This window comes from Capsicum annuum, chromosome 7 (assembly GCF_002878395.1).
Source record: "Capsicum annuum cultivar UCD-10X-F1 chromosome 7, UCD10Xv1.1, whole genome shotgun sequence".
Taxonomy (NCBI): Eukaryota; Viridiplantae; Streptophyta; class Magnoliopsida; order Solanales; family Solanaceae; genus Capsicum; species Capsicum annuum.
This window is the reverse complement of record NC_061117.1, coordinates 223,922,388-223,946,359: the sequence shown is the minus strand read 5'-3', so window position 1 is coordinate 223,946,359 and position 23,972 is coordinate 223,922,388. Positions and strand designations below refer to the sequence as shown.

The 23,972-nt window shown below is 35.7% G+C and overlaps 3 protein-coding genes across 6 annotated transcripts; 2 read left to right on the top strand and 1 right to left on the bottom strand.

The window, feature by feature from the left end:
- The first annotated feature begins 662 nt into the window (after positions 1-662).
- On the top strand, positions 663-11,065 carry LOC107856342 (protein disulfide isomerase-like 5-4). Its single transcript, XM_016701346.2, has 15 exons — positions 663-1,014; positions 2,649-2,739; positions 3,043-3,137; positions 3,587-3,644; positions 4,507-4,691; positions 4,777-4,834; positions 6,172-6,212; positions 6,354-6,428; positions 7,158-7,214; positions 7,866-7,932; positions 8,181-8,327; positions 8,680-8,904; positions 10,307-10,456; positions 10,543-10,620; positions 10,751-11,065. The coding sequence occupies exons 1-15, from the start codon at positions 974-976 to the stop codon at positions 10,826-10,828; spliced, it is 1,446 nt and encodes a 481-aa protein (XP_016556832.2). The 5' UTR covers positions 663-973; the 3' UTR covers positions 10,829-11,065.
- Positions 11,066-11,179: 114 nt separating this feature from the next.
- Positions 11,180-12,283, bottom strand: LOC107856343 (early nodulin-like protein 3). The gene is made up of 2 exons (XM_016701347.2): positions 11,997-12,283; positions 11,180-11,814 (listed from the first exon to the last, which is right to left on the bottom strand). Exons 1-2 carry the CDS (start codon positions 12,199-12,201, stop codon positions 11,363-11,365), a joined length of 657 nt encoding a protein of 218 aa, XP_016556833.2. The 5' UTR covers positions 12,202-12,283; the 3' UTR covers positions 11,180-11,362.
- Positions 12,284-13,877: 1,594 nt separating this feature from the next.
- LOC107856366 (rab GTPase-activating protein 22) lies at positions 13,878-21,291 on the top strand. 4 transcript variants are annotated; one of them, XR_007042589.1, is made up of 12 exons: positions 13,913-14,509; positions 16,277-16,372; positions 16,584-16,687; positions 17,249-17,496; positions 17,981-18,103; positions 18,715-18,803; positions 19,654-19,759; positions 19,871-19,968; positions 20,045-20,305; positions 20,419-20,587; positions 20,709-20,792; positions 20,889-21,291. XR_007042589.1 is itself a non-coding variant. In XM_047393332.1 (11 exons), exons 1-11 carry the CDS (start codon positions 14,420-14,422, stop codon positions 20,907-20,909), a joined length of 1,320 nt encoding a protein of 439 aa, XP_047249288.1. In that variant the 5' UTR covers positions 13,878-14,419; the 3' UTR covers positions 20,910-21,291. The 4 variants fall into 4 exon arrangements, 2 of the variants coding, with proteins under 2 accessions (XP_047249288.1, XP_047249289.1); XR_007042590.1 differs by having other exon boundaries at positions 13,914-14,509; positions 20,423-20,587; XM_047393332.1 differs by lacking the exon at positions 20,419-20,587 and having other exon boundaries at positions 13,878-14,509.
- The last annotated feature ends 2,681 nt before the right edge of the window (positions 21,292-23,972 follow it).

Genomic DNA, 23,972 nt, shown 5'->3' with positions numbered 1-23,972 from the left:
ATTTCAAACCAAATATGATATAAAATAATCATTATTCCTTATACTTACGGCAAAAGACCCCTAGTCGTTTGGTAGATACAAAATATAGTGTATTAATAATACTTGTGTTAACTATGCTTATATTAGTTATACTTGTATTTTTCATATGCAGTGTTTGTTTTGATGTATTAAAAATAACTTAAATTAAATAATTTCTATTTTTTTTACAAAAATACCCTCTATATATATGTTGAAAAGGATGCGAAAACCTTTTTGAGGGATAATAGTATCTTTAGTCATGTTAATACATGTACTGGATCCATTACATTCCTAATACCATAGATTTTAAGATATTAGTAATACACACCTCAATACATAATGGAATGTATAACTAATGCAAATATTAGTTATACAACAACAGTCTCAGTCTATTCCCACAAAGTGAGGTGTGGGGACGATAAAATATACGCAGTCCATACCGCTACCTCCAAAAAAGTAGAGAAGTTGTTTCTGATAGACGTGGGCTCAAGATAGAGAATGATATACCAAAGTCATGAAATAGGATAGATGACATAAATAAAATAATAAAATAAATATGAAATAAGAGAAAATACTAGTTAAAAATATATTAAATGAGATAATAATAATAATAATAAATATTAATTTTTTAATACACTCGCGTTTAGTTTTGATTTTGCATGGTCAAAAGGAGGGTAATGATGTTGAGATTTTTATAATCTGAAGCAGTGAGTCACAAAATAAAAGAGCAGAGCAGGGGCAGGGAGATTGTGACCCGACTCCTCCATCCCCGCTCGAAACGCCTGCGGGAAACACACACACACTCCTCCCAATTCTCCAAAAATCAATTTTAATTCAAATTTCTACATTTCTATTTGTTCTTCTTTGTCGGTGGATTTTCCAGATCTGTTACTTGTTTCATACCGCATTAGCACCATTAGCAGCGTTTGCCATTTTTGTTGAAGCTGATTTAACCATGATGTCCTCTGCTAAAATCAAATCCGTTGACTTTTACAGGTTCCTTCTCCATTTTCCCATTTTGTTTTGATTTTGCCCCCTTTTTTTTTTTTTTTAATGTGTTAAGCTTTATTTAATTCTTCTATGTTATGTGTTTGATTGATGTGTCGATTGGTTATGGTTTTGTAGAGTTAACTGCGAATAACTGTGGAAGTAGTTGTGTTTTTATGGCTTAATTGCGTGCTAGTGTTAATTTACTGTTTTTTTTAATCTTCGTGGTGTCCAGACCAGCTTTTACGTACGTACAGCTCAATCGCGTGCTAGTGTTTATTTACTTTTTTTTATTTTTTTGATGATGGCGGTGTTTGGGCCAGCTTTCGCCTGCATTGACTAATTTCACGTGATGTGTGCCATCTCCCACTAGTAATAGGTGCCTGGGAACTCCGTCCATAGATGGGAAGAAATCACCAAGTGTTTTTTTGACTATGCTAGGGTTTGAACCTGAGACTTCATGGTTCTCAGTCTACTTTATTGGCCACTAGGCCACGCTCTTGAATGCATAGTGGTAATTTACTATTTAAAAGTGAATTGATTCAACTCAGTGAAAATGGCATTAAACCGAGAATGGTTTTGTAGAGTTGGTTTTGATTCGTGCTAGTGTTAATTTACTGTCTTTTTAATGACCGTGGTGTCCAGACCAACTTTCATGTACGTACAACTCAATCGCGTGCCACTGTTAATTTACTTTTTTGCTTTTGATGACGGTGGTGTTTGGGCCAGCCTTCACCTACATTGACTAATTTAATGTGATTACAATGGGTATGTTGTTGTTGTGGTTGCATGCATGTTTTTGTTATGTTACTATAATTAGTCGTAGAGGGAAAATATCACGAGTGAACAAAGGAATCTTTCACTCAGCATTCTATGAAATGTCTATCTGATTTGGTGGGCTAGTTAATGTGGTTAGAAACGTGAAATATCAGACGGGTCAAATAGCTATCTGTGACCTGTATATGATGGAGGTCACAGCATTATTCCTAAAGCTCAGGGATTTGATCTCGCTGCATTTAGGTTCTGCTTAATTTCAAGCTGTCTACATCACCCGACACTAGAGCTTGGTCTCTTGAAGTTTCAAGTTTGTAAACTCAGAAGACTCCCTGCTCTTATCTGTTTTGTTCTAGAAATTGTAATTAGTTCTTTTATAGCCGTATCTTATTTGGTAAAAAAATGTTCTTGCATGTGGTTTCTAGTTAATTTCTACTGCACTGCACCAGGGCTTTGATCTAGTGGTAAGAGCGTAGTGCGTGATGTGTGGGTTAGACACATGTCGCGCGTTTGAACTCTTCCTTTGACAATAGCTTGGTATTTAAGTGAAGAAGGATAGATGTACTGGCCATTATCCACTGAGTTTTGAACTTTGCGCCACTAGCCCCAGGGGATTTCTACGTTATCAATGAAAGAGAGAGTTAAACTCTCATACTACTTTTCAAAGTATTGTTTCATAATTGAGCTTTATGCCTTCTCATTTTCAAGATATCTTAATAAATAAAGATCGTTATCTGCACAATTAATGTTAACACACACGATCTCACACGCATACTGTAAGTGCATCATGAATTGGATGAATTCTTGCATGAACAATCCTTGAGAAACTCCTTCGGATTGTTTTATAAATTATTTTTATTTTATTGCAGGAAAATTCCCCGAGATTTGACAGAGGCATCACTATCTGGTGCAGGATTGTCCATCGTTGCAGCACTTTCCATGATGTTTCTCTTTGGAATGGTTAGAACTCCAAATTTTTCAACTTCATATTTAACAAATAACTGGTAGAAGATAGTGAATTAAGTGCAATTGTCGAAACACACTTTCCACTAGCTCTAAAATAGGTATTTAATTCTAAAACGCAGCTGCAGTTGTATCTTAATTCTATTATGGTTTTTCCTTGTCTTATTACATCTACTTATGAGTCCTGTTATCAGAGCAGTAGTCATCTGTGGTTGTCTATTAGTCAGCTGTCTTGTAGCTCAATGACTTGCTCCGCATCAGCTTAGTAAATTTAAGTCATATCTTGTTTATAACTTGTAGGAACTAAATAACTATTTGGCAGTGAGCAGCACCACATCTGTTGTTGTTGATAAGAGTTCTGATGCAGAATTCTTACGAATTGATTTTAATATGAGGTATGATTCTGAAACGTTTTGAGAAAGAATACTCAGTTTCCCTTTTTCCCTGCTTCCTTCCAATTGATGCATATGCCAAAGATAGATATTATCCATTTCTGAAATGGAGGCACTTTTGTTTGGGATACTTCCATACTGTTTTTTGTTAGCATGAATGACGTGTCTATGTATAGGAAAAAGTAAAAATTGCATCCTAGCAAGCAGTTGATTACATATTAATGAAGCGCTTTGTTGTATTATTTATGTCAGCAGAATGCAGCGGTTTAGGAGTCTTTTCTTGCAGGATTATGTGATATTGCTTATTGTTTGTTTCTATCAGATTGTTCCAAGATGTCTCATGATTTTCCATTTGATTTTCAAGTCATGCATTCCCTTCTATGATGTGGTATTATCGAGCAAACAATTTCTATAAGTTTTTATCCTTACACTTTGCTAAACTTGTTTTGCAGTTTCCCGGCATTGTCCTGCGAATTTGCATCAGTGGATGTGAGTGACGTCTTAGGAACAGTAAGTTTCAACTTGTTTCTTATGAACGTCATAATGTGACAGGAAAAATGCTATAAGTGATTGCCCTATCTAGAAATTAAGAAGGAGCTTCTAAGGAGATGCTTGTTTGAGAAAATCTATTCAAGTTTTGGAAAATGTATCTGTTCAAAAATCTATTCAAGTTTTGAGAAACGATCTGCCTTGTAGAATTTATAATTTTTTAAATGTCGGGTGCAATTCACTATGTAAAGGGGTTGTCCACTCTAGCTAGTGCTTTAGAGTCCATTATTGTTTGTTAACCTTTTTATAACTCAGGTTTTTGTATTGAAGTGATCTTTGGATTTCTATAGCTTCTAAATGTTCTCTTGTATTTGCTGTATGCGAGTTCTTTTCTCTTCTTAATTCTTGCCCCTTGGGTGAAGGTGTCGGATGAGTTATGTACTTTTAATTCCTTAATATATTCTTCCTGAGATGGTGTTGGGATCAATATAGTTCTTGTTTGACAGGCTGTGTGTCTTCATGAGGATGAGATTATCTTAGGGACCATTGGTGATATGTATATTACATTGATATTCTGCAACTAGTGTTCAAAGATGTTTTCAATACTGATCAGTTGTTACGCTATCATGCTACAAATCACCTAGTGAACTAGCTATTGACAAATGGTGCAAGATTATCCGTTTTCAATACTGATCAGTTGTTACACTATTATGCTACAAATCGCCTAGTGAACTAGCTATTGACAAATGGTGCAAGATTATTCATATGATTCTAGTTGTGCATGTATGGGCAAACATCTGCAGTTTGATGTAAGTAGCCATTAGCTTTTTGTTTCGTCCAAAATTTCTTATTGCTTTAACAGATATGTATATATTAATCTCAGAATAGGCTGAACATAACAAAAACAATACGCAAGCATTCCATTGACAAGCACTTGAGACCTACGGGCTCTGAGTTTCACTCGGGATCAACGACAACAGCACTCAAACACGATGAAGAAGATGATGAGGAATATGGTGAGGGGTCTGTTTCCTTAAATGGACACAACTTTGATAGAGTTACCCACCAGTGAGTTATTAGCTATAAACCTTAGTCATCTGTTTTCACTTCATTAATGTTCATCTCTTTATTCTTATCACCATTCTTTTTGCAGCTACCCAATTTTGGTTGTAAATTTCTTTGCTCCTTGGTGCTATTGGAGCAACCGACTGGTATTTATCTATTTCGACCAGACTGCTACTTTCCTCTCTTCCTGTTTCTGGTTGAGTGGTTGTAGGCTAAGTTAAACAGAAAGTTTTTCGATATATATGACTTGCTTTGCTACCATGAAGAGCGGGTTTCCTGTCTGAGGGTGCGTCATTGATATCCTACCTTTCTCATAATGATCTGGGAAACGGGCTAAATTTCAGGGTTTTGTGTATCAATATGCCCTTGCCAGTGCCTGTGCGCTTGTGGTGATATATATGCCAAAATGATGCAGCTAAGAATCAGATCGAGTTAAAACGATAGCATACTATTCGTGTAAGAATGACCAGATTACTTGATAAATAACAAAAAGAAGAAAAGAATTATGCTGTTGCTTAACAAGCTATAGTTTAATAAAAGGTCTTAAGATTTAGCAGTTATTTAGGTAGAAAAACTGTAAAGCAATTAGTATTGTGTTTATAGCTAATATAAAACGCTTAGTTTCATGTCTGTTAGTCCTATTCTTATCTCAAAAAGAGAGAGAATTCTTAGTGGTCTAAGTTAGCAGCAAGGTTAAAGTTATGAGAGTGACAGCCTAATAGGTGGCAAAGACTTTAAGGAACCGCCTGTGAAAAACACCTATAGGTTTTGTATTGTATCTGTAATCTGCTTGGACGGACCAAAAGACTTCCTTGGTTTCCTCTTCTAGTCCTAAATTGATGCAACTGTGCTTATAAGATCCCTTGTGATGGTTAGGTGGTGTTTTCTGGTCCTTCTCACCGCAAAGTGAGTGTAATGGATCATAGTTGTTCCTCCGTCTTGCGTCTTTTAGTTTGGATGAAACAAGCTCATGGAGAATATAATAAGACTCGTCCAAGTTCTTTTACACGACGGAAATGTCACTCTACTTTCATATCTGTACTGGTTTTCCTTTGTGCCATCATATCTATGTTCAGTATGCTGAGGATTCTGATGTGATCTTCCATTTATCAAAAACAATTAGAAGATTGGGTACGGAAGTGTCATTTTCTGTGTCTGCAGTTGTAAATCTTGATTGTAGAGTACGACATTTCACGCATTTCGTGTATTTCTATTTCATGTCCTTGTGAAAATACACTGGGTATGCTGTTTTTATCCTTGTGAAAATAGTACATTCACACAGTAAGGCAGTATTTGTGTCTTCTCTCTGCTCTATGCATGTCTTTCTGGCTTAACGAATCAGACAATCTTCTGTAGAATAAGTTATGTCTAACCTCCGGTTAAATTAAGAATTTCTTAATGCTGTAGAATAGAAGTTCGTGCTCTATAGAACAGCTGATATTCTTTTTCCGTTTCTGAAAATAATTTTCCTGTTTTGTTTCAGAAACCCTCATGGGAGAAAGCAGCCACTATTATGAGAGAGAGGTATATTTTGTTGCTTATGGACTTTTGATAGCTTCTACTGCAAACAGTAGATGCTAGACTCCATCTCATGTCCGAAATGGAGCTTCTAGCAATTCCCTGCTGATATGCTGATTCTAATTGCCATTTTGCAATCATTTTCAGATATGACCTAGAATCGGATGGGCGTATCGTTGTGGCAAAAGTTGATTGCACTGTAGAAGTTGATTTGTGTAGAAGGTATTACTTGAATGAAAAATATACTTGTTTAATGGAGGTTATTGGTGCCTGTTCAGTAAAACCTGTATTTGTCCAAAAATTGCAACTTTGGTCTGTTTTTCTTGTTTGTATGTTCAAGAAAAGATGCTTAATCTAATTGTTTCTTCACAATCTCTAAAATGGAAAAAAGTAAACTGAACTTCAAATCTTTGAATACTTATGTCCGGTAGATTCTCAAACTACGAGAGACTCAGTTAGTTTAGGGGATAGTAGTAATGTTATCTGAATCTACCTCTGCCTTCAATTCAATTTCTCAATTGCTGCAATATTGATTGGTTGGACCCCAACAGCGATTAGGATTTTAAAAACATGGTTGCACCATTAAAAAAGATGGAAAAATGCTTTTAATGAGAATTGGTCCTTAGTCCTCTAGGTAAATAACTCAACGCTCACTCAAGTGCACCATTTAACTTTCTTGTAGTTGTAGCATGGGTGCCAACAGATAATATTATACCACTGGTTGGACTGTGATGGTGCTTGCTAAAATATAGATATCACCTGAATAAAGTAGGATATTAGGTTGGGCATTTCGTACTCTATGCTTTAGTAAGAGGGAGTTCTTGAGTTCCCTAAGTAGTTTAATGCAAGTGCTTAGAGTTTTCTTGACTAATGTTTCTTTAGTTTTTGATTTCCTTGCTATGATTTCATTTTTATCTTATGCTTAGCAATCATCTAATAATAAATATTCAGGAATCACATACAAGGGTATCCCTCCATTCGCATCTTCAGAAAAGGATCCGATGTTAGGTAAACCTTTAACTTAATCTTTATCACTTGTGAATTTGCGCTACTAGTATTTTGAAATTTTAAATTGTGAATCGATTGTTTGATGTCCTTTATATTTTATTGGTTTGAAACCTTCTCAAATTCAAAAAAAGAAAAAAAATCCCCTGTTAGGAAGCACCTTCATTATGTAACAAACTTTAGGCTGTCGTGTGAAATGCTAAGGCGTTGGATTGTCTAGCATGATAACAGGTACACTTTTCAGTTATTTTATTTTTGATCCCTTTACGAAAGTTTTAAACCTCATTAGTGTTACTTTAGGCTATTGAAAGTATACTGCAACTCCTCTCTTCATCATTATATCTACTGTCTTTTTTTTTTTTTTTAAAATCTTGATTTGTTTCTACTTTTCATGCTGAAAATTGAGCGTGCACTCCCCTTGCTGAAGTTGCTATCAGCAATCCCCTTTCTGAATAATTAGCTCTGCACATTACCCAGTGTTTGGATAGTGGAGGCAAAAACTAAAATGGAAGTAAATAGGTTAATGTTAGTTAACTTCATTTAACTTTGATAATTGGCCCATTTACTTGGATGTTAATGAATTCACTTTTTAGGCCAAATCTTATTTACATGGTTCTTATAATGTATTTGTTGTTTACTATTCTTGCCATGCAGAGACGATCATGGACACCATGATCATGAGTCATACTATGGGGATCGTGATACGGATAGCCTTGTCAAGGTGAGAACATAGTTGGGCTTGGATAAGGAAAAGAAGGAAGCACGGAAAGGGGAGAACCTAAGGATAGTTAAAATTGAGAAAGAAAACAGAACTGGGCTACATCATGCTGCCTTTTTTCAATCATTGGGCATAACCTTTTGAACTAATTCTTCACAGTGCCATGCCATTGGGCAGTTGTGTGGCATTGGATGTTATTATATCATTTTTAACATGCCATTGAGATGACATGGATATTTATTTTTCTGCAGATGATGGAAGATTTGATAGCACCTATCAAGTTGGAGTCTCAAATGAATACCTCGGATAATTCGTCTACCAAGCTGGCAATTGGCTTGAAAAGACCTGCTCCTGTAACTGGAGGATGCCGAATAGAAGGTTTTGTACGTGTTAAGAAGGTATGCAAGTTATTGATAGGAGCCAGAAAAGAATAGGGCATTTGTTTGTTTAAAAAATTATTCTGGTGTGTTAATACTGAGAAAAGGCCATGATGAGGCAAGAAAACTGAGGGATCTGCTTTTATCCTTGGGATCACTGCATCCCCCTTCCCCCTCTTCTTCTCTTCCTGCAGCTGCACCAGGACTAATAAAACACAAGGATGCTGGAGATAATAAAAAATATGACATGGTTTAAGTTGTTTGACATGTATGCCTGGCCATTAAGATTGCTGAAGTGCTCATGCATTATTATCTTGCTAATCTTAAAATATTCGACAAACTAATATGTCAGTTTATGTATTTTACTGTTCAGGTTCCGGGCAACCTTGTCATTTCAGCTCGTTCAGCAGCTCATTCATTTGATGCTTCTCAGATGAACATGTCGCATGTAATTTCCAGCTTTTCGTTTGGTAAGACAATAACTCCAAAGGTTATGAGGGATATCAAATTGCTGCTACCACATTTGGGTCTAAGCCATGATCGGTTGAATGGAAAGTCATATATTACTAATCCAAGAGATTCCACAGAAAATGTTACTGTAAGCTTTCTACTCGCTGCTATATCCCTCCTTTTTTTTTGGATAAGTAATTGTTGAAGTGTGTGACCATCTTATTTAAAAGCTTAAGAGGGTGTTTGGATCGACTTATTTTAAGTTCTTTTGGGTTTTATATCCTTTTCTACTTTTTATGGTGTTTTGAAAAGACAAAAAGTGCTTTTAAGCACTTAGTTTTAGGTCAAAAGAGTAAAAAAGTAAGCTAAAAGTCAAAAGTCAATTCAAAAACCCTCTAAGTTGTTATACAAATCACAGTTTTATTTATTTAGTTATATCATCGGCATGCACCTCACATGTTCGTGGCCCAAGCATGTGAAAATTCTTTTTTGATAATAGGTGGCAGTGAGATTCGAACCTGTGATCCTTGTGCTCTGATGTCATGCTGAAGTGTGTGATCATTTCATCTAAAAGCTTAAGATGTTAGATAGAGCACACTTTTATTTACTTAATTATATTCTCAACATGTGGGATCCAATTTCGGTGGGTTTAGGGAGATTGATTTCTTTATATGGTTTTTAGGCAATTCTCACCTCTTGAGCTAGTTTTTTGGGTTGAGCTAGGTCCAATGTTCATTTTTCTTATCATGATATCAAAGCCAGGATCATTCCAATTCATTGTTTACGATGTTGGGCCATCTCATATTGTCCATGCTCCGATTGCTAGTACTGGGCATAATGGGGTGTTGAGTTTCCAAATCAGTGGGATAGCAGTGATTGGTCTCCTTTTATGGTCTTGGGACGACCCTTAACTCTTGAGCTAGCTTTTGAGTTGATTAGGCCCAATATCCGTTTTCTTATCAGTGATATTTTGTAAATGATAAAACAACACTGAGGCAGTGCATTAAAATTACTAGGTGTTCAAAGCCCCAATCTATCTAACATGGAATATACATCACTTACTAGGCCATCCTGCACCCCAAAACTGGCAAATTACCTCATTTTATTTTAGATGCGACTGTAACTTTGCTGGAAGCAACTTTGACAAGCACGGTTGTAAACTTTCAGAAACTGAGAAACCACAATGGTGACAGTGTCACTAGTTCCTTTATAAGGATTTCTCAACGTACACTCTTTTATCTTGTACACTCCGATTCTTGAGTGGATACGGTTTAATTATGTTGAATTATCTCTACTTTCTGGCCTTTACTCTGTGATACCACAGCAGTGTGTTTCCAGAATCATGAGAATGGTACATGTGATGATAAAATGTTAATTGAAGTTTTACATTTTGCTGTTTTACTGGTGCCGGTATGAAGAAATTCTCAAGTCTGATTCACGGCTTTGTCCACTTCTCCACAAGTTTGTGGGTACCCTTCTATAATATCTTTCAGCTGGTACGATCATAAAGAATTTCGAGGATGACCACTCACCTTTTAACTTTATTGCAGATTGAACATTTTATTCAAGTGGTGAAATCAGAGGTGATGACAAGACATTACAAAATAGTGGAGGAGTATGAGTACACAGCGCATAGCAGTTTAGTCCATAGTATTCATGTACCAGAAGTGAAATTTCATTATGAGCCATCGCCAATGCAGGTTTTGCACGAGTTCATTTCATTATTATGTGATAGAGCTTATTACACCCATTATTCTTTTGGTTATAATTCGTCATTTGCTATCAGATCTTGATTACAGAAAATGTCAAGTCCTTTTCGCACTTCCTTACCAATGTCTGTGCTATTATTGGTGGTGTTTTTACGGTCAGTTTCTCCTAACTCACCTCTCCCGTTGTTTCAAACCTTCCTTCCTCACTAACAATTTTATCTGGGCTTTTGATTTTGTTAGTCTTTTTTGAAATACCCATACATTCGTTCTTCTTGGCTGTTACAGGTCGCTGGCATACTAGATTCAATTTTGCATAACACAATGAGAATCGTGAAGAAAGTCGAGTTAGGAAAGAATTTTTGAGGACAGTGTAAACTGATGATATAAATTTATTTATGCACAATATATGTAAGCTGGATATATGCTTTAAAACTATACTATATTAGATACTACTTCGTTCGCGGTGAGTGTTAGAAAACATTTTGCTTGCAGCAAGAGTTCAGCTGATCTGCATTATGTGATACGCCCCAGTTAAATGGGTAGAATGTTGTTATGGTGTAATCTTCTTATATATCACTATGAGCATCAGATTCTCTTCTATATGTATGCCCGGTGTAATTTCATAAGTGGGTTCGGGGAGAGTGTACACTGAATTTATCCCTAGCTCGTGAAGGTAGAGAATTCGAGAGTACATTCCTCTTACGATGCAGTCTATACACAAACATTCAGTTTTATTTATTCTCATAATCGAATCAATACAAACCAATATACACTTTTACTCCCAGTTACATTCACTGAGAGCAAAGTAAGGAAAACAAATGAAACATAAATCCCAAAAATGAAAAACAAAAGAACAACAATCAAATACAAAATAAATACAAGGTCAATCAACTCCTATCAGAATCCCAGCAATATGGAGGAACCAACAAAAGCTGCAGTGGAGCCAACAAAGCTCATGACGATCGATGAAGCGCCATTCTTGGGAGGAGATGATTCTTGAGAAGGTGCTGGAGTTGGGATGATCTCAACTGAGCTAGTGGGTGGTGATGGTGCCTCCTCACCAGCCGGGGCCGGGGCCGGGGCCGGAGGAACATCATCTACTGATGGAGGAGGAGGAGAAGCTCCAGTTTTGGTGTTGTGGCTTCTATCAGCCATGACTACAACATGCAACTTTTGATTCTTGACACAGTTGTCATGAACCCCACTGATGAAGTAGTATGATCCAGAGTGGTTAAACTTGAACACACTGTGTCCATCACTGTACTTCTCAATAGGTGAAGCTGTGTTGCAATTGTCAAAATCTGCCTTGTTTACAAGAAGCACTGAGTCTTTATCTGAGTAGTGAAAAGCTGCCAAGGCAACATTAAATGTATCAGAATTCAGAAATAAACTTGAACTACATGGTCTCGATCGAGGCGAATTCGGGATCTAGAGTTAGTGGATTCTGAACGAATAAGAAAATGTAGCCTTAGTACTATGAGTTTAATCGAACGCAATATTTTTGACATGAAAGATTGTCATATATACTTACATAAAGTGTCACCAATTTGGAATCTACTCCTCTCAGCCCATTGATTATAATTATTAGCATTTGGATCCATAGGGACACTCCAATCACCAGAACCTCCAACTTTAAACTCATAACAATTAACATTTTGTAACATCAACAAAATATTGAACAACCCCAAAATACAAAGAACTTTTCTATTTGCTCTTAAACCTGTCATTTGAGCCATTTGAGAAATAAAATAAAACAAAATCACACACAAAAATGTTGGATGAACTAGAAAACTATTTGAGTGATGAGAATGGAGAATGAAAATGTGGGGATATTTGTAGGTGCAATTTCAAATAAACTTTACAAGCTGTGGCAGTGAAGCTTTTGTTTCTTTTTGTTGTTCTTTCACCTTTAGATTTCTTAACTACAATTGCAAAGCATAAAGCCATAGAGAAACAATTTGTTTTTTGAGTACTTTTTAGTAAACTTATTTTGGATTTATTCTTTTCTTGAACATTGTCAAGAATTTTCAAGTCTTGTATGTTGAGTTGAAGAATCTTTTTTTTTTTTTTTTTTTTTTTACCTTTGTTTTTTGTGTCTAGTTTAGACAGTACTTGGAGCGGTATAACTTACTCATGACTGTAGCTAGGAAAGTTTGGATAACTCGGATTAGTGTAGAAGGTTAGTGCGTGGAGTTGAATTGTAGCAAGTAGTTAGGTGCGCTTTGGGGTAGCTTGATAGTGGTTGTAGGACTTTGCTCATGGGATGGAGTCTCTAGTTAGGTGGGTGCTTTCAGTTAGGTAGTGTATCGTACTATTTTGTGGGTGCCTTATTTCTGTTTTTTCATCTTGTTTCTTGTTGCATGTTTTATTACGATTCTTATCTACCATCTCTGTATCTTGAGCCGCGGGTCTATCGGAAACTTCTCTACTTCTTCGAAGGTAGTGGTATGGACTGTGTACATTTTATCCTCCCAGACCCCACTTAGTGGGGACTCACTGGGTATATTGTTGTTGTTGTTGTTTATTGTGTCTAGTCCACATATTGAGGTTCCGCCTAATTTGAATTTATATCGTGTAAAACTTATTTAAGGAAAAAACACTCGTTAACCTATCTTTTCATACTCACGACTCGAGTTATTTTATTCATTCTATCACAACCTCCGATGATAGTGAGTTGACGAGTCTGCTAAAACCACAAATTTCTTTTATCATACAAGAGAAAATTTTACATAAAAGTGAAAATAAGGGAGGTGGAGTATTTTGTGATCAAAGGGTGAATTTCATAGCAAGGACAGTACTTTTTGAAAGATAAGTTTACACTTTTCATTTTATCTTTAATAAAATGATTTGTAACTATATGAGTATTATTTGATGGACGAACTATTAAATTATGAAGAAATTTACTTTCTTCGTTTATTTTTATTTTTTTTTAAAAATTTTTTATTTTTACTTGTCATTAATAAATAAAAGTACACGGATAAAATATCTAGACTATAGTTAATGATGCAAATTAATATGGGTTATGGTGCAGTGGATGATGCTACTCCACCTTTAACCAGAAGTCAAGGGTTTCGATTCTGAATATGGAGAAAATTCTGTTGGGTCACCTTAATGAGTCCTGCAACACACGATCCGAATTAGTTGAAGCTCCAATGCGGAGCACCGCACACGGGATGGAAAATCGGAAAAAAAAAAATGATGTAAGACCAAAAATATGATTGACCATTTCTAACCTCTATCAAGTCAAATTGACAAAACCCAACTACCACTTGCCATTTTATTTATTTTAGTATTTAAAAAAGAATAACATATTTTTATATTTAGTACTAATATTTAACTTTAATATATTTATTATCTTTAATCTATTTTAGAACGTAAATTTTAAAAATATATATTTTTTTAATAATATTGGAACGAATGGAGTAATTACCAATAAACAAATAAACTTCTGAATTTCCAATTTATTTTTTTTGGCTGGATCCCACGTCTTCCTAGCAATGTCACCGCCAATACTTCATGACTACAACAATATTCAACTGCAATACTTACCAATTAAAAGAAAATAAATTAGCCAATTATATGTAAATTAGAAAAAAAATTTACATTTTTTTGTTGATTTTTGAGTGTTTCTTGAATTTCTGTCAAATGGGTAGCTAGGAAAAAAAAAATAGCTAATCATATGTACATTAAGAAAAGAATTACTACTTTTTTTTATTTCTTGAATTTCTGTCAATCATATGTAAATTAGGAAAAAAATTGATTTTTGTTTGTTTCTTGAAATTCTGTTAAATGTGTAGCTAGCAAAAAAAGTTTTGTGATCTTGGTAAGTCCCATTTTGTTGTTGTTGTTGAAAATTTGATTTGGGTGGTTGAATTGGAGCTGTGGGGTTTCCAAAGATTGTATCTTTTTTGGGTTTGAGTTGTTTTAAAGGTGAAAGTTTGGATATTTTCAAGAATGTGGAGGGACCCTGGAGCTCCTGCTGATTCTTTTTACCAGGTTCGTCCTGAATGTACAGATGTACCGAAAACAAGATTTAGAATCAAGGTTAGTGTTTTTGAATTTTTGATGGTAGGGGATATTGTGTTACATGTTGTGTTTTTGATTAGATTTTATGGTATGAGCTTATATGAAGATGTTGGGATATTGTGTTTTGAATAGATTTTATGGTATAGAGCTTATATGAAGATGTTGGGATATTGTGTTTTGAGTAGATTTTTGGTATGAGCTTATATGAAGATGTTGGGACATTGTGTTTCGAGTAGAGTTTATGATATGAGCTTATATGAAGATGTTGGGATATTGTGTTTTGAATAGATTTTATGGTATGAGCTTATATGAAGTTGTTGGGACATTGTGTTTTGAATAGATTTTATGGTATGAGCTTATATGAAGATGTTGGGATATTCATATAAATAACTTCAACTTGTTTGGGATTGAGGCGTAGTTGTTGTTTGTTCTATGTTGGAGCAAATTAGTTATTAGTCAATGTGAATGAATGGGGTAGTCTATTGTCTTATGTTATTGGGATGTATTGAGGTGATGAAAAAGATCTTGTGTTTTATTGAGCTAAAAGATACTTATTTGTAAGTTGAGGATCTATTGGAAACAACCTTTCTACCTCCCAAGGTAGGGGTAAGGTTGCGTACACTCTACCCTCCTCGGATGCCACTTGTAGGATTACACTGGGTATGTTGTCGTTGTTGTGAAAGATACTTATCTGTCAACCCTACTTATCTGTCAACCCTTATACTTGGGTTCTAAATGGGAATCATTAACTGCAATCAGCATCAGCTCAATCAAATGATCAGCAGTAGCTAATGACTCTCGTGGTAACGGAAATGTAGAACCTAATATCTATTGGATTTAGTCTAGACTTCAAAGTAATACATAGATGTCTTCTTTACGGTTTGCTCATCAGATTATAATAATGGCATTAGACCTAATTGTTTGAAGCATTTTCCAGTTTGCTTTCGGATTTAGTAGTTGGGACTTGCGAATGGAACTTGGTTGAAGGTTACCCAGTTTTGAGTTGTGGAATGAGAGATGTTTGGCCGCAGGAATTTGTGTCTACATGTTTCAAAAGCTGTACTTGCAGATTAAACGATCTGTTTTCCTATTACTTGACAAATAATCCTTTCTCTTAGACTCTTTTCACTCTTTAACCTGGTGAATCAGTAAATTAAATTGGATGACATTTCCTGGTTTTAAACTTATGAGGCTGGCGTGCAACATTTAATGAGCAACTCTGCATGATGATTAGCATAGAACATTAGATCCCTATTTGTTCCGTAACACATGTTGCACATATGGTGTGAACTAGTTTGGACTGTATCTTAAGTCGGAACTTTGGGTATTTTAACTCCTTATTAGAGGTTGCAGATTGTGACTTGTGAGCGATGGTAAAACCTTATGTCTTCTTCTGGAAATCCTGGATAAAGATAGAAAGTTAAAGATAAGAAAATCTCAGGAAGGTCTTTAGAAACTATAAAGTTATACCGTTTGCGTTGCAGTGGTCCGGTGTTCCTACTGTTGAGTATATATTAGACCTCACTTGTGTCGCCTCTAATGTCGGTTAGCTGGATGAGCATTTTGAAAGGCCCCCTTTTTACCATGAAAAAAATTGTTTTTTTCATTTATCTGTTTACCGTCACAAATAAGTATTCAAAAACACTATCTAAGTTATCAATCTTATAATAACGTTCAGAAGTAGTTCTCACATTTCTCTTGAATAAGTTGAACTCCTTACTTATAAACCCCATCCCCGGAATTTGTGTTGCTGGATATATATTAGCTATTGATTTACTTATCCAGGCTGGGAAAACCTTAAGTGCAAGGAAATGGCGTGCTGCATTTACATCAGAAGGTTATCTTGACATTGGCAAAACGTTAAGTCGAATTTATCGTGGGGTAAGTTTGACTTATTGATGTTAAATTTTTTGTAGGATTACATGATATATGGTCCTAAAGCTTCTGTTCTACAGTTTTATTATGCTAGCTGATTTTCTTTTTTATCTTTTCGGTCTTTGCGGTACTGATTCAATGAATGTTTAGATATAAATTCTCGGCAAGATGATTAGCATAGAAGTCTACTAACCATCAAGTATCTTTGACATTACAGGGGATTCATCCATCTATTAGAGGTGAAGTTTGGGAATTTTTATTGGGTTGTTATGATCCAAAGAGCACATTTGAAGAACGAGAACACATAAGGCAGCGGAGGAGGTAATGTTACTTTCTTAATTGCCTAAGTTTTGGAAAACTTATGTAGCACTTGAATTTTTCCATTTTACAACACTTCATAATTGCAAGTTTTAATCACTTGACTTTAATAGAGTAACACAGAAATCTTTTACTGTTGGAGGTGACTTCAAAATTGTTTTCAGCTGAAAACGGCTCCATATGGGATCATTGGGTGACATTGTAAAAAGGCCGTACCTCATCAAAATGGTTAAAACTCTGTACGTAGATGCTACCAAATTTGACAAGTTCTTCACAGTTTGGAGATTCTTCTTCATCGTAAAAATACACATTGCTACCTCATTACTATGAATGGCAAAAGAAATGTTTTTAATCTTGCATTTCTAAAACATTTTCTCTATATTGCATGAGATTCTGAAGATTGCAGACCTGTAATTACCTTCTACAATTTGTGTAACTATGATGTGATTATTCTCTATCGAGGATTTATATAGCCAAACACTATAGTTTGGGAATGAGGCTTATTTGATCATGGTTCATTTCCATATCCTATTGTTGACCTGGATTTCTGTTGCGTATGCTCAGGGACCAGTATGCCGTACTGAAAGAAGAATGCCACACGATATTTCGCATGATCGGAAGTGGTAGTTTTATTACTGCACCTATAATTACTGAAAATGGCGATCCTATCCTAGATCCTATTACTCTCCAAGAGGCACAAGCAACAAAAGAATTAAGTTCAGGTGGTCAACAAAACGGTAATCCTGGATGTGAAATGGTAAAGGAGTACGACAAAAGAATAATCCAGTGGAAACTCTCGTTACACCAGATAGGTTGGTTGTCTATATAGATTGCATTTACTTGTTCAAAAAGTCAATAATTTGTTGCAATATATCCTTTCTCTAAAAGTGTTTACCTCGTACCTACCGACATTTTTCTGCTGGCAAATCAAGTACTCCCTCCGTCTCAATTTATGTGACAATCTTTCCTTTTTAGTCATTCCCAAAAAAGAATGACATCTTTCCATATTTAGCAACAATTTAATTTCAATCTTCCGATTTACCCTTAATGAAATGATTTATAGTCACAATACTTTCTATGACTTATTTTTAAACCACGAATTTTAAAGTCTTCCTTTTCTCTTAAACTCAGTGCGTAGTCAAACACCTTCACATATATTGGAAAGGAGGGAGTAGTAATTTAACGTAAAAAGCACCACATGTTTATTTCATACTCTTCAAAATCACTTGTTAGTACTCTTTCTTTTCAGGCTGTCTATATAGTAACCATTCAGTCTGGTTTATGTGTTTATGCTAGGACTCGATGTTGTTCGGACCGACAGGACACTTGTCTTTTATGAGAAACAGGAGAATCTAGCCAAGCTTTGGGATATTCTGTCTGGTTACGCTTGGTTTGACAAAGATATCAATTATTGTCAAGGTGGGTTGTCATATTATCTTCATGATATGAAATTTTCTAGTATTTTTGCTTCTCTTTGATCCGATAATTGCTGACCACAGGGAAATGTCATTTATCTGAAAGAGTTGAACTTAGTACATTTATTTTAAAAATCTTCTATGCAAATTTCAGTTTTCTACTCCTGTTTTCACATTTTTGAGTATTTCTTGTGCAATATGCTTATGGCGGGGATCAATTGGTTTCAGGCGTGAAGAATTATTTTGCGTGCAATTAAATTTGAATGTTCCACTCTAGTTCAAATGTATGCATATTTGTAGCTATATTATGTTAAAAAGGTGAAGCCATTTTCCTCAGCAACTTGTATGTGATATCATCAGCAATCTATATCAAGTTATCAGCACATAGAATCAAAAATCTTTCCAACTTATCAAAACGACGACAACAACATATCCAGTATAGTCCTACAAGGGGGGGTCTGGGAGGGTAGAGTGTGCGCAAACCTCTAATCAAAAGAGAGATGCAGAAAATGGAGCCAAACAATACATTAGTCTCCTTAATTTATTTTGTTTCTGCAGTTCTATCCTTTTTCTCTATTGAATATTAAGCTCTCAAGTCTTGACAATGTTGAGCAGGAATGAGTGATCTCTGCTCTCCCATGATTATTCTTCTTGATGATGAAGCCGATGCATTTTGGTGCTTTGAACGCCTAATGAGGAGACTGGTATATACTAACATTTCTTTACGCAGACATGACATGTTTCATCATTCTAATGTTGTAAATCACGATTTCCTACTACTTATGTGCCCTCATATATTATATTACCGTAGTTATGCTCTTCATTCCCTTAATCTTCATTTGTGCTCACATTTTCTATTTGTACCGGAACTCTTCTGTTGTACCTGAGTATTTGCACACATTTGTATGTAGAACAACCTGGTTTTTGTGATTCCTTAGCTTCTCATAATTCGATGTATTGTCGGCATTGTATTGTATTGTACGATTAGGACAGTTCCTTCACCCTTTCCAGCTGAAGGGAAGTATTATTATGAGATCAGGAAAATAATCATGAATCAAATAGAAGAAAAATTTCCCGGTCCTTATCAAGGAAGAGTTTCCTGTTTTTCTGGAAAATTGTTCATAATAATAGAGAAAGTATCTTGTGAGGTGGATATGCCAGATGTCATGCCACTCAGGTTGTGTAAAAAGATAATATTGAAATATTAGCATGGCGAAAAAGATTAAAAAAGGGCAGTCCGGATGCGCAGGGTTCGGGGAAGGGCCCCACCACAAGGGTGTATTGTACGCAGCCTTACCTTGCATTTCTGCCAGAGGCTGTTTCCAAGGCTTGAACGCATGTGATCAGGAGGTCACATGGCAGCATGGTGAAAAAGATACTCTCCAAATACTAAAATGAGAAAAAAATACTCTTATTAATATGGGATTCTGTTGTTTTCTAAAGAATTTCATTCAAAGTTCATACCTCATTTGTAAAATTCTGTGGGAAGTCCACTCAGATTATGCGTTTTGCAGTTCTAGTGACTAACATCAAGTGTTGTGTGAAATTTTAAAGAGAGGAAACTTCAGATGCACCGAGAGGTCTGTCGGAGTAGAGGCGCAGCTGAGTAATCTAGCTTCAGTAACACAAGTTATTGATCCTAAACTTCATCATCACTTAGGTATGATCTTTCCCCTTTAATATATACATACCGAGTCCAGTAAACAAACAATATCGTCCTATTTCTTCGTAAAATGGTAACGTTGAATCTCATCCTGGTCTTGTCCCACAGAGACATTAGGTGGAGGTGATTACCTATTTGCTATCCGAATGCTCATGGTTTTGTTTCGTCGAGAATTCTCTTTTGCTGATTCGTTATATCTTTGGGAGGTGAGATTTCTCTCCTGAATAATTACATTTCCTGATCCGGAGACCTGCTAGTTGATGGCTTTTCCATTCGCAACAGATGATGTGGGCTTTGGAATATGATCCCGACTTGTTTCTTATGTACGAAGACCCTAACTTAGCTGCTGAAAAGTCTGAAGGATCTAAAGGAAGAGCAAAATCGACACGCCAGTGTGGGAAATTTGAGAGAGAAAATCTGAAAAATGGAAGCAAAGGTGTCGAAGCTCCACTGCCAATTTCCATTTTCCTAGTAGCCAGTGTCCTCAAAGACAAGAGCACGAAGTTGCTGACAGAAGCTAAGGGACTGGACGACGTTGTTAAGGTTGGTTAGGAAAGCACAAATATTTTAACTGCCATTGTGATCTCTTACGCTCGAGTCTTTTTCTTCTAACCTCATCTTTTCGGAAACATTCACATAGCCCATTGCGTGACTAGGCAGGCAGTCAGTACCTGTCATGTTGTGGCCGATGGATGGAAGAAAATTCCTTCGAATCTTACTTTAATGATCTGAAGGGGAGCCTTGGAGTAACTGGTAAAGTTGCTGCCATGTGATCAGGAGGTCACGGGTTCAAGCCTTGGAAACAGCCTCTGACAGAAATGCAAGGTAAGGCTGCGTACGATACACCCTTGTGGTGGGGCCCTTCCATGAACACCGCGCATAGCGGTAGCTTTAGTGCACCGGGCTGCCCTTGCCTTACTTTAATGATCTATTTTAACTATAACAGATACTGAATGACATCACCGGAAACCTGGACGCCAAAAAGGCTTGCACTGGTGCAATGAAACTTCACAAGAAATATCTTAAAAAGGTAATGTACTCAAGGAGTTATGAATTTTCATTTTCTAATTATCTGCAGCATCATTTTTATGAATCTTCATTTTCTAATGATGATTGCTTAAAACAGGCAGCCAATGCCAACAGGTAACAAAAACAAAGCCAAAGCTGCGCGATTCATAAGCCATGGAGCTCATGTTAACCAACGCTTATGACGGTACTTCCCTTGTTCTCTCCAATGTGCTTGATACTGCAACACTGTTGCCACAGGGTGAGAATGCTATCGCGATTTGTTGAGACCCATTTGTGAGAAATCGACATAAATAGCTACTTCCAAGTAGTAGCTGGTAGTTGTATAATACATGTATTTTAGTTACCTTTGGATCTGCTGTCTTGATTTTCAATATCATTTTCCACCTTGATGGTGAAGGTATTGGCAGTTGCAATGGCCAACAAGCACAAAAAGAGAAAGTGAAATTTTCCCCACAGAAAAAAATGAAATATGTTTATATATATTAGTTATTGCTGGTGCATGTGATGGTGAAGTTTTCTATTTATAGCAGAATTGATGGTTTGCATGACAAGTACGTGTTGAGTGAAAAGCTAAAAAGGAGTGGTAAATTTTAACATGCAATAAAATCAACGATAAATGATCTAAGTACCCCTGGCACGTACTTCCCATTAATAAAATAAAGGATACTGACTTGATATTTCAGATACTTATTATTGCTAGTATTTGGACAAATTAATGCGTGTGTAGTTATCTTAATCCAATGCATTGAGTCATAAAACCACAAATTTATTCAAACAAAACAAGTCTCCTTTGTTACATGATACTTAAAATATTTCAAAAGATAAAATCAAAATTAATTTTACTTTACATACATATGATGGTGTGTTTATTTATCATAATAGTTAAACTTCACTTTCATGCCAAAGCAAAAAAATTGTAAATTTCAGCTTCCATCATGCGCATATCCGGATCAAAATTAGAAACATAATAGAATTGGTTGAATGTTTATGAGGAAGCTAACGAGGTTCCAGCTTTAACCTACGCGTGAAAGCCGGGTCACCATGCTCATCCGCCACCGTCTTGCTAAGTGTCTGGTAACGGCATTGAGTGCTTCTCAAATCTTAACAGCATTGTTGGCAAGAACTTCTCAATAAAATTAGTGGTATAAAGTTAAATTTTAATCCAAGATCCAAAAAATATACATACATAATAAATAAAAATTAATGTTTTCTTATTTTTTCATAATTATTGTAGTATTATATTTCACACAGTAATATTATTATTTATAATAGTAAAAACTGATTCAAGTTAATAGGACGTTAACCATGCATTTTCAATGCATTACCTTGATGTTATTGTAAATATATTATTTATTATTATACAGATTTGAGTAGTGTAATTCAAAGTTTCAAAATATTTCTATTGAATGATGATAATTTTTTTTTTCAACTATATTCAATATTATCAAAAAGAAAATAAAATAATAAAATTAACAATTTAAATTTTTTGAGGCCTTGAGATTTTAAGAACCTAAAAAATTTTTTATTAGTCTCATCCTTGAGTCATCCAAATTGTTGGAGATACTCAACTCATCGTAACAATATTGCTAGCTTCTTGAAATTACATACATCCTGCAATCAGTAACAACGTATGCAGAATTTTTTATTGAAATCAACTTATTGTCAAAATTTGACTTGTCGTTAAAATGGGATGTATAATTTTTTTTTTAGAGGGGTGTTGGTTAAAGCTAATCAAAATAACCACTATCTGATTTATCTATGCATTTGGTAAGCATTAAAGATGCTTATAATATCAAGTGTTTATAAATAAAATCAACCAAAAATCATAAATTAATCACCCTTCACTTATATCAGAAGATATAAGTACATTTAATTTGACCAAATCTTTTACGATTTTATTCCTATCTTTCATATTTTCTAAATACTTTTCCTACTATTGAGTGTGTGAACCAAAATCTCACATTGGTAGCTGAACGGATTGAGAAACCATATATAAGGTGTAAGATCTCTTTATGGTGCGAGGTCTTTTGGGAAAAATGAGTTTGACTCAAAGCAGACAACATCACACTATGTAAGAGAGTTACTAGGCTGACTGAGTCCAACAACTGATATCAGAGGTCAGGTTCGACGGAATGAGTATGGTGATGTGATAGAGTGATGAGATGCACATGAAAAGAAGCTAGTTGCGGGCTTCGGTTGTCATAAATACCCATACGATGTGGGTGGGTCATGGTGAATCTCGGTGGCCCCGTGGATCGTGGTGATGGACCACATAAAACTTAATTTAGGATAACATTATTGGGTGTGGATAGCACACAGTACAATGAATCTCGAAAAATTGACCTGTGGATCATGATGATGGCCACGTGGAACTTAGTTCAAGGGGAAGATTGTTGGGTGTGTGAACTGAAGTCCCACATTGGTAGCTGAAGAAACTGGGAAGCTATATATAAGGCATAAGATCTAGTAATGATGTGAGGCCTTTTAGGGAAAAACAAGCAGACTTGGCCAAAGCAGACGATATCACACCGTATAACAGTGTCGTCGGATTTTAGTTATCTATGACATTTTTATTCAAAAAATGCTTATCAAAACCTATTTAACCAAACAGGTTAATTCTTATTGTTAATTCTCTTATACCTCAATCCAAACACGTTATAACTAACAACTACCTTTAATCAACTAAACTAAATGGTCTTTTAGTTTAAAACTACATAATTATTTAGATTCTAATTCCTGTCACAAACTATATACATATTTTTTTTTTGTTGATCAATTCCAAGTGTGTGATGGTAATAATTTATAGCTTAATGGATGGTTTGCATGTTAAGTACGCGTTGAATCATTGCTAATTAACGTTAATCACTATTAGAGAAGTAACTAAATTAACATGTCTGGCTTCAACCTTCCTTGTGCCAATTTTAACATTCAAATGCTGCCGAAAACCTTTTTGTTTGTATTCGCGATTAACCGGGGCTAAAGGTGTCAAGTGGGCCGGGGCGGCCAAATCGGAATCGGCCCGTTTAGTTTAATCGGGTTGTGGGTCAGTTCCGGTTCGGGTTGGGTTAGGTGGGTCGGGCCGATTCCGGGTTCAACAGTAAAAATGTTGAAAACAACCTTGAACCGGCCCGCTTAATCCAACCCGATTAAATCCACCTAAACTCGGTCAAACCCGATTAAA